Source organism: Misgurnus anguillicaudatus, unplaced genomic scaffold (assembly GCF_027580225.2).
Source record: "Misgurnus anguillicaudatus unplaced genomic scaffold, ASM2758022v2 HiC_scaffold_28, whole genome shotgun sequence".
Lineage (NCBI taxonomy): Eukaryota > Metazoa > Chordata > Actinopteri > Cypriniformes > Cobitidae > Misgurnus > Misgurnus anguillicaudatus.
Window position 1 is genome coordinate 4,969,069 of NW_027395278.1, and position 11,767 is coordinate 4,980,835.

General features: G+C 38.5%; 1 protein-coding gene across 1 annotated transcript in view; it reads right to left on the reverse strand.

The window, feature by feature from the left end:
* Positions 1-11,731, reverse strand: part of LOC141362590 (probable JmjC domain-containing histone demethylation protein 2C) — a 59,676-nt gene extending 47,945 nt beyond the window's left edge. The window contains exons 1-2 of the mRNA XM_073864874.1: positions 11,385-11,731; positions 1,250-1,414 (exon numbers count right to left, since the gene is read on the reverse strand). Of these exons, the coding sequence (XP_073720975.1) occupies positions 1,250-1,414; positions 11,385-11,516 (297 nt within the window). The 5' untranslated portion in view covers positions 11,517-11,731. The remainder of the gene's footprint in view (positions 1-1,249; positions 1,415-11,384) is intronic.
* Positions 11,732-11,767: the final 36 nt, after the last annotated feature.

An 11,767-nucleotide genomic window follows, 5' to 3' on the forward strand; every position in this document is an offset into this window, starting at 1 on the left:
TGTGTAGTGTACACATAGGTAGTGACACATTACTAGTGCTTTGCAGTTAACTAAACCTTATACTAAGATAGAAAGAAATAATTTTGACTGTATCCATATATCAAGCTAGGAATCTACTTTTGGTTACACTTTTCACATTAAAGTTTTTCACATTCACCGTTTCATTTGGTCTATGCCAACGTAATCCTTAAACCACCAAAAAAAGGAACAAAGCTATGATTAAAGTCTATAATTTATAATCTACACCCCAAACAAATGACTTTGCATCAATTTTTGCATTGTTATCCAAATATCTATATACTTTTATATCATCAGAATTATTAGGAACACCTGTTCAATTTCTCATTAATGCAATGGTGTAATGGTGTGGGGGATACACTTTAGGCCCCTTAGTGACAATTGTGCATTGTGTAAATTCCACGGCCTACCTGAGCATTGTTTCTGACCATGTCCATCCCTTTATGACCACCATGTACCCATTCTCTGATGGCTACTTCTAGCAGGATAATGCACCATGTCACAAAGCTCGAATCATTTCAAATTGGTTTCTTGAACATGACAATGAGTTCACTGTACTAAAATGTCCCCCATAGTCACCAGATCTCAACCCAGTAGAGCATCTTTGGGATGTGGTGGAACGGGAGCTTAGTGCCCTGGATGTGCATCCCACAAATCTCCATCAATTGCAAGATGTTATCCTATCAATATGCGCCAACATTTCTAAAGAATGCTTTCAGCACCTTGTTGAATCAATGCCACGTAGAATTAAGGCAGTTCTGACGGCGAAAGGGGGTCAAACACGGTATAAGTATGGTGTTCCTAATAATCCTTTAGGTGAGTGTATATTAATGTTTTACCAAGTAGCTCTAACAAAATATATTTTAATGATACAATGACACAAAGCTTGCACATTAAGCTACCACTTCCTGGAACTCCTGGAAAAGTTTACTATAGCAGCTTGAAATCTTGCGAATACGACAGCATACACCCCTTACTTACATCAAAATAAATACAATACAATACAATACAATACAATACAACTTTATTGTCAACCATGGTTGAAATTTGTCTTTGACCAGCAAAACCAGACACTCATACCTCATAAAGCATAAAAGCTGGCCAAATTTCTATTGGAGCTTGACATTTGTAAGCTGTTCTATTTTGGTGAGCAATATGTGTCAGACGCTCCATCAATCATCTGTCAGACAGAAGTGGAATTAAGCGGCAATGTGGGTTTTTGTGGACTTACCAAGGCGGGTTGCTGGCTTGTCTTTTCATTGACAATGCTGCTGTCGGTGCCGGTTCTTTTGGCAGCCCACACAAGGTCCTGCTCCAACAAAACCACCTCACATTCTTCTCTAAGTCTCCTCCACTTCCTCTCTGCGCACTGCTCACCGTCCCAGTGTACACACACCTAACACATAGACAGAAGGTTGGAAGATTGAAGATGTATTCATGGATAAACAAGCAAGCATGCATGCATACATACTCACAAACACAGTTTATATGCATTCATAATACATTTGATAGATGCAGGTAATAAACAGACTATTTTAAAAGTGATTAATCTTATAAATTAGAAACAAATGTTAACATATGCCAACAGCACATTAAAGCATAACCACACACACATACAGTGCGCTTACACAGACACTACCAGAAACAAGTAAACATACTTCTGTGGCTTTCACAGACAAACACACATGCTCTGGATCTCCTATCATTGCAGCTCAAACCAGACAGTATACTTTTTTTTGCTACCCTGTACATTTAGTGTTGTCATCATTCGTATTTGTCACCCATAGCACATTTATAGCATCACAGGCACACATCTGACTGAGCCAGACTGAATTAAAACTGTGAGCCATCCAGCAGCATGACAATACAGCTCAATCTGTGACGGATCTCAGTCTCTATCTGCAATTACAGCAGTGACCATTTCATGGTATTTGATAATTCTGTATGCAAGCAGGTATAAAAATGTGATCCAAGTGGAATCAGAACAGAATGATAATTGGGTGACAGGGCTGGTAATAAAAGCTATTCAAAATCCTAATAAGCTGCTCACCAGACTTCATGTTAGGACCTTATCTGAACATACTGTATAAATATATTTATTGATACATTTTTGGGCACTCTAGATATAATGTTTTAACATTACACAAAACATTGTGGCTTTAGCAACAACAAGCTTACAGGTTCGAGATTCAAGGAACATACACATGTAACTTGTAACTGTAAACATAAATGTATGATTTAACATTATGGGGTATTAAAGATTCATTTGGAGGTTCGGTTTGATGGTAAATCTGAGGCATATCAGATATGCACTTTTAACTTTATTAATGGAGATCTAATATGAAAGTGGAGACAATACAGTCTGTTAACTGCTAGAGATTTGCATGAAATATGCAAAATGAAGAATGATTGCATACTGAAAGATCAGCAAGATCCACAAAGAAACATGAGTGAATGAGAAAAAACAGTACAGTAGGATATGTGTCGTATTAAAAGAGTTATTAAAAGCACAATAAAACCACGAGACTGAACTTAATTTAGCAGCTGCACACTTGCTGACTGGACTGGCATTTTACTGTGTGCATGTGCTATAAATAATCCAGGTGATCTGAGCCGTCAACTACACATCAAAATCATTATTTGGTTATATCTTTATCAAATGTAAACAATTGTGCATATTTGTGCATATTTTCTCTAGTATCAACAACACTAATATTAAGAATTATGAAATTGAACATGTACTGACCATGACTAATAACTATATTGTGAGATATATCAGTAATTACTCATATTGGGGGGATATTGAAGAAACATGGCGTATGTGATAATTTGCTAAATGATGCAGTATACCAGTGGTTCTTAAACTTTTCGGTGTGCCCCCCACACTGTGTAGGGTGCATCCCTTCGCAGCCTCCCAAAATGACAAAAAACTATCTAAAATGTTAAATTTGAATTAAATAATTAATAATAAAAATGAATAATAATAATTTATGCGTTAGAAATAATACAATGTAGTGTTGTTGGTTTGTAGCTATATTTTTCTGAGGTATGTTTGTATTGTATTTTATAAAATGTCCTAAGACTGGGCAACCTGGCTCCATCTCATGCCATCAAGGGTGGACCTGCCCCAAGTTTAAAAAGCACTGCAGCAGTATATGATATGCAATTAAATAATGCTTTAAGTTTGTAAAAAAATTGAATAATAAAAATATATTTAAAGAGCACCAATTATCCGATTCACAATTTTACATTTCCTTTTGTTGTATAAGTGTGTATTAGTACATGTTAACAATATGTAAACGATGACACAAGTTATTGTCTCCAACTTAAAGGAACAGTATGTAGGATTGCGCCAAAACTGGTATTGCAATCACAAACCTTGTGGCAAAAACTGGTACTGCAATCACACAACTGGTGGCCAATACACAAAATCACAACATAAACATCAGTTGAGGGCTGCAACTTCACTTTTTAAATGACAATATCCTGGCCAGACCACTGTTGTCAGTGATATAAGTATTTGAAATTAAAATGATTTCTTAATGTCTAGTGACATATCAAGGCCATTTTATGATTAATTGATATAAATTTCTTACATACTGTTCCTTTAAATCTCTTTTCTTGGACTACAACAATCACACACAACAGTTTGTAGGCAACAGTTTACTTCCTGGGATTGGTGATGTAGACAAGACCGACATTATCATAATTCTTCTAGCTTCGGATTCAGCCTGTAAGTTTACTCCTCTGAGCATTGAATTGTGACCGAATCTTTCAAACATGGTAAGGAGCGTCACATTTCTGGCTGACGTCAGAGGTATTCATGCCAATCACAATGTACAAATTAGCTGGCCAATCAGGGACTTAGAGCTTTTCAAATCGATGAGTTTTGTACATGAATCAGTGCGTTTCAGAAAATCTGGAGCTACAAAAATGTACAGTATGTGTAAAATAACGTGTTTTTAACCATAAACCACACAAACACATTTTATTATCCCAAATACACAAAATAACGTTGTTTTTAGCAATGAAATCGGTGCACTTTAAAAGTAAAAACAACAAATATTGTTTCACAATCTTTTTGGGAAAAGAAACCAAGCATTACTTTCTCTGTCGCCAGTCTCTCTGATATCTGCATCAACCTAAAACTTTGATTATACATAACTTTTTAAAGTATTAAAATCATTCAGTTATTGCAAACTATTGTGACAAATTTCCGATGTTGGTGTCACTTTCTGTATATCTTACTGCCCTAACTCATATTGTATGTTTTTTGTCATATCGTCCACCAGTACTTGATTATGTCCTTATCCTGAATGTGACCATTCACACGGTTCACCTTTCTCCAGTCCTCCCTGCCATAGCAAACTTCACACATTATTAAGCAAACTGATATGCCCGTGCCTGTGTGTGTGCCAGACAGATGATTTGTTTCACTCTCCACAGAAGGAGAAAAAACTATAATATAATGCATTCCAGGGACACATGCTGTCATTGGTCAAGATCATCTAAGCGTGAGAGAGAGAGTGAACAGAGACGAGAGTTTTTGAGTTGCTATGCTACCAACATCTCCATCTCATTCTCTCTCCCTCCCCACTCTCTCTCTCTTCTCTCTGATTATCTGTCCAACCTTCACCCCGCTCTTTTTCTCTCTGTATTCCTCAGCTCTTTTTCCTTCTTCTGTCTTTCATCCTCACCTCTATCCCTCATCTTCTCACTGTCTCTTTTACACAAAGACACACACCCTTGGAACTTTCTCTCTTGGTTAAGGATGCGTGTCGGACATAGGGGTGATTTACGTGCTCTCCTGCCATTATCACTCATGTGTGTGTGAGTGTGTGTGTGTGTGTGTGTGTCTGACTTTGAGTGTATGTAAGGAGAGGGAGCGTGAAAGGAAAAAAGCAATTATTCATTTAGAGGAGATCATTAGTCATACGAACCAGTTTTACCACACATACATACACACAAATGTACACATAGCTTCATCTGTTCTGTGAATGTGAGTCTACCATGAAAAGCTTTTTACAGTGACTGTTTTTTTCACTGCTCAGACAGTTTTACAAGTGTAAGCAAGCTAACAAGAGTCTTTCCTGCTATTCTCTTAAACATGCACGTGTTGGCTGAGATCCGTGTTTATGTGTGTGTGTGTGTGTGTGTGTGTGTGTGTGTGTGCGCACGTGTGTATGTGTGCGCGTGTGTATGTGTGTGCGCACAGAGCCATTTGGCCATGAAGCACTGACAAGCTGTAACAGGTCAGGGAAGTGTTTCACACATACAGTCACATGGCCACACACACATGCATACAAACCCACAGGCACACCTGCAAATCAACTCAAGCAATGCAAACTCACATCCGACTAAACACACACACACACACACACACACACACACACGCACGCATACTCATGCAGTATCTCCACAGACAGACTGCAGTACAGAAACATTTACACACACACACACACACACACACACACACACACATTCAGTAAACACTTCCCTAAGGCTTGTGGGAGGGAAACATTCACAGGCATCAGATTTCAGCTTGGACCACAGCCAACACTCCAGCAGAAATGTGATTATAGCATCACCATTCACACACACACACACACACACACACACACACACACACACACACACACACACACATGCACACGCACACACACAATGTCCTGACTCAAAGTCTTTTGTAGCTTACACACAGAATCACACAAATATACACGAACACAGACGTAAATGGAAATACATTGTGCAAACTGCAATAATCTGTTGCTATCATTACAAGAACACAACAAGGGAATGAATGAGATGGTCTGGTTATGTTCATGATGAAACTGACACTGATTGTGTGAAAGAAGACCAGAGAGAGAGAGAGAGAGAGAGAGAGAGAGAGAGAGAGAGAGAGAGAGAAAGAGAGAGACAGAGACAGAGACAGAGAGAGCGAGAGAGAGACACAGTGTGCCATTATAGTAGCATGACACTATCATGTGTGTGTGTGTACGTGTGTGTGTGTGTGTGTGTGTGTGTGTGTGTGTGTGTGTGTGTGTGTGTGTGTGTGTGCATGCCTGTGTGCACGCGTGTGCATGTGTGAGTGTGTCTATGTTTGGTGTACATACTGTCTTTGCTCTGAGTGCAAACACACACACACATTCACAAACTCTGTGATCCACGGAGGCGCCTCTCTGATCAATAATTTACTGAGCTGTGAGCGGGAGGAGGGATGGGGGAAGAGAGAAAGACAGAGAACAAGACACAAAAAAAGAGAGATGATGATGGCAGTGAAGGCATGTGTTGTACATGTGATGAAAAACACAGTATGTGACAGACATGTCTACTACATATGACATTTACCTGCATGTAATTAAATTTAGATGCATTTAAATTTGCTTTGAATTTATAACTAAACAAGTAACTTTGTCTATTACAGTGTAATTACATCATATATATATAAGAACAATGTGTACTTTATTTTTTCTGTAATTTGGTTCAAATTAAAAACAATGTCATTGATATATAATTAAATGAATGTTACATATGCACACTATAATCTACAGTATTAATTACTTACAAAATTGATTGTTCTCATAAAATAATATATTTAAGTAGCTATACAGGTACATCATTTACACTTAATGCTATTTCTCAAGGCTGAATATGTCATCACTGCAGAATAAATAATATTTTATTTTCAATATTTAGCTGTAGGTTTGAATTTTGGTGTTTGATTTTATGTGATGACATTATAAGACCACAAAATAATACTAAGAGTAAATAAACAAGACATCTTTGAATTGCATTGTCTTCACTGGCTGCATGCAAAACCTAAACCCCATTCACACAGCACTTTGGTCTCAGAAAATTTCTGTTAAATTGGCAATGAGGCTTCTGTATGAACACAAACACATTCGTAAATGTTCTGGAATCACTCCCGTAAAGAGGACCTAGTAACATTGCCGTACCATCTACGGAAAGCATTTTGCGTGAACAAGATGCAGAAACAATGGCGTAAGGGGTGTGTCGTAGTAAGGACGCGCGTGTCATCGCAACCAGAAGTTATGGTTCAGCTTTTTGACACAGGGATTTAGACGCAGATCAACATTCACGGCAAGAAATGTCGGCAAACTGGACTGAAGCAGAGACCAGGGATCAAGCCGTTGTTTTTTTTTCGAGGGAAGGAAATCACGGATAATAAGCAAACTTTGGACGTTGTGGAAAAAACTACCAAGTGGAGGACTTTAAATATGCAACGTGTCTTTACGGTTTGTGTGTGAATACACACACATATTCCGGAAAATCATTGGCAGTGTGAATGAACTAAAAATCAAACATTCCCGGACAAATCCCAAATGCATTTTCCGTGTATTTTCCGTAATCTCTGTGTAAAAAAGGGCTTATTATTCTGAGTAGCCAGTTTAGTCAAATTCATGAATTGATGACTTATATGAGCTGGTTCTTTTAATGAACTGTTCAAAATTACACAATGAATCAGCTAAATAAATTTCTGTCAAAGTGATTAATGAATTCATCTCAATGTGACTCAAATTATGCTATTTTAATTTATAAATAAACCTGATATGAACAGGTTCTGTAGTGGTGTGATCATGAGTTGCTGTAGTGGACCTGAGTGCTGGAGTGTGGTTAGGTGTGATGAAAGACTGCGTGAATGTGTGTGCGTCGTGAAGGAAGGAACCAGACACCCTGATGACTTCCTGCTAACACACTGCCATGATGAGCACTCATAACATAATGGATTTGATGAGTTGTAGTTAGTGTGCATGTGTGTGTGTGTGCGCGTGCGTGGGTGTGTGTGTGTAACAAGAGTGAAATACAGAGAGGAGACTGTGTCCTTTAATTGACAAACATTACGAGTGATACTAGCCAAGCTGTGGCAGGTTTTATTCACACACACACACACACACACACACACACACACACACACACACACACCACCATTTGATGATTCGGTCATGCAAAATACTCCTGCAGTTTAAACAAACTCTCTACTGTCTGTCAAACACACATGCACTCTCGTTTTCACACTCTCTCCCCCGCACATAAAAACACACATGCACTAATTCAAATAGATGCAACAACCTCAGAGACACATATTAATACGCAATATGTGTGTATATTACATCTAACACAACCAAAAACAGATACACAAAAATCCCCTGGGCCGTTTAACAGAGAAACAATTTCTCAGAGTTGCACTTTCACAGACACACACATACACAAATGAACACATCAATGCAAGTACTGTAATGCATCATCAGAGGGTGAAATGATAAAGTGCGAGTTAAAACGGCTCTGTATTATCAATGCTGTGTGTCTGTCTGTCTGTGTGTGTGTACATCCTCTTTCAACAGGGCTTAGATCTACAATCACACAGCCTGAGCTGGACTTCTTGTGTCTTTCAGGAGATAAGCTACAGCGCTCGCACACACATACACTCAAAAAATCTGTCTGGTCTGCAGAATCACACATTGCTTCCCTGGCAAAGCTTCAAACCATCTGCCAAAGGTCAAGGGTCAAATGAAAAGAAACCCGTACATGAAGCAATAGAGCACATACAGTTCACAGACTTTTTGCACAAAAACATATTGTGGACAGACATACAAGATCACATAAACAACAATTCATAACGGTGGTCCCAAAGTATTGTGTGCGTGCGACGTGCGTGTGAACGTATGTGTGTGTGTGGACACAGACAAACACACGTGGATAGAGCTGAAATATACATCTTTCAATACGAACACATTCACAGGGAGGGGAGAGAGAAAGGAGTGCTTAAATGGAGCACAGGGAGAGAGAGAGAGAGAGAGAGAGAGAGAGAGAGAGAGAGAGATAGAAAGAAAGAAAGAGAGATAGACATACAGAGAATTCAAGAAGGCTGTGAGAGGCAGACAGACAGCGATGAGGCCAAGCAGCAAAGACTTCTGGCTTTACTTAATGCACTGCAGAACAAAATTACAGTACTATATCAGTGTGAGCCGATAAAACACATACACACATACATAATAAAGTCTGCTGACATTAATGAATGTCTGCATCAGACAGATGACATGACGTAATGAAGCTCTTGAGAACAATACACAATATGAATCACGGCTCTTGTATCTGAACATAACAGCCTCTGCGCAAATAAACAATCCATCAAAAGAAAAAAATATTTTCAGACTTAAATACATCTACGCACCTACTATAATTAAGCAATATAACAGGTGTAACAGGGTATTTAACACAATATATATGATACACAATACAATACTATGCATAATAGTTGGCCTCAAATGCCTTAATGATTTAAAAAGTCATTTTTAAATCATATCCCATATAACAAAGAACTGTACAGCAAAGTGTACACACAAAAAAAATGAAGTATGCTGTATTAAAAAATGATATACTAAAGTGAACGAGTGTTTTAACTCATGTAGCTGTTACTATGTCATGTTTTATCTACTAACTGCAATGCTGCATTGATTAACCAGCACACAAGACTGGAACCATCAATTTTGCAATACTGTGTGTGTATGTGTGTGCGTGTGTAACACAGCTTTAGGTTGTAACCCATGGAAAGCTGTCAGTCACACGGCTAAGCCTCTGTTGCCACAGGGACATTGTCTAGCCAATGATGTAAAGACAAGAATCCCTGAAGACAAATGCACACAAACACTCATGTACTTACAATCTCTTGAAACACAAACACATAAATCAGGAAAGGAAACAGGCAGCTGTTTATATGAACAAGCAGAACCGAGTGTCACCTGTACTCGCCTTAAAAATATGAGATTCTTCTTCATACTAAAATATGAGGAATAACTTAATTAAAGACACACAATCCAAAAGACTTAAACATACAGGGGGATGAATTACAAACCCATGCAGAACGAAAATCCTGTTGATGCCCACAGCGAAGAGATTCACATCCACAAAACCACAAACGTCCCATATTAGGCAAATACACACATGCAGAGGAGAGATGACATCATTACCAAATTATTCAATCAGACAAAATAAATAAAGCATGCAGACAACCAGACAAACGCAAACAAACAATCAGACCATCTTGTGCATGATGAGCACTCATCATGAACAGATAATGCACATACTACATTTCAAAAAACAAGGAAATAAATATCTTTTCCATCTAAAGAAACATACCCCATTTGACTTCACTGAATCACATGTTAAGTAAAATGCTCAGAAGATCTGATCCCTAGCTGAGAGCTGGTGTAGGTGGAAAGCATGCCTGTAACCCCCACGATTACCTTTACAGATGCACGTCATATATTTGCATGACGTGCAAATACGTCAATTTCCAAAACCCAGGTCTAGGGTTCAATCCAAATAAACTGTAACAGATTTACTGGCATTTACACACATTTAGTACATTTATGTAATGTAGAAGGCTATATGCCAATGGTCTACTTTTGATCAATGAACTTCCAAATCGTTTCCATTGGTTACTGATTACTTATGGATCATTAAAAAAAACTAGATTTCACAACGAGCAATGTCTAACCAATAAAACATTATAAAGCTTAATGTAACCAGACAGCTGTAAATTCACTATATAAACCTTACATGATTTGTAGGGATTTAGTCAGTCCCGTGACTTTTCTACACCTGAAAATCCTACTTGTAAATCTGGCTAATATCTTACTTTCCATAACCGTGGGAACCTGAATGTAGTGCATGTTAGCAAACACTGGTGGTGACAGATTACAGTATTCACGTTACACATGCTATTACAGTTGCTTACAATCTATCTCACTACATACAAATTCACTAATGCATACAAATTAATTAAAATTTATATGTAAGTTATATCATATGTAAAACATAAAGAGCCAGTTTTCTACTATTTATAGTGTTGTTTATTCATTTACAATAACTAACTTATTTAATTAAACCAACATAATGACCACGAAATGCCAGATAAATAAAGCCCTTGTCATGATGAGATTATTGAGACTGTTTGTGAAGTGAGAGTCATTAGGCGCTACAGCGGCAGTGCAGTAAACTGTCTCAAAACAGGTGATTATTCCCGCTGAGCTGGCTATGACCACACACACAAACACACACATTCACACAAACAGTTGTTTTTTTAACATAGTAACACGCCCAGCTTTCGACTCATAGTAAAAACCGCCTGAATGTTTGTTGACTAAACAAGTTAACAGAACCAAACGCGCCAGCTTCCAGCCATTCAACTTTCGCCTATATCAGTACTTCTGAACAAAACTTTTTTCTTAAAACAACAAAAATGAATTCAGTATAACTTAAATAAACTGGGTAAAGCGCAAAACTCACTATTTGTGACAGTAACGTTACGTTTTTCAAAACGTGAGTTGTGAGGTAAGTTTTACCGTTAGCGCAGATGAGTCGGTGGTCGCCCGAATGACTCCGGCTCTCCAGCTCCAGCGCGAGACTCCCGCGAGTTCCAGCGACTCTCCGCCGCTCGCGCACAGGCACCGCTTCCCCACCAGCTCCACCGCCATATTCTCGCAAAAGTGCGAAAAATGTCCACAGACAACCGACAAACTTCCTCCTACGGCTGGCTACAGTGTTGACACATTATTAAAATATGGTGATTAAATAAAGATTCTTGTATGTTTGTGTACGGGGGGTTTAAATTCCCTGCGTACGTCCTCTAGCGAACGCTGATCTCTCAGTGCGCAGAGAAACTGATTTACACTGGGAGTAGTAACAGTCATTATCGCTCTCTCTCGCTCTCTCGCTCTCTCTCTCT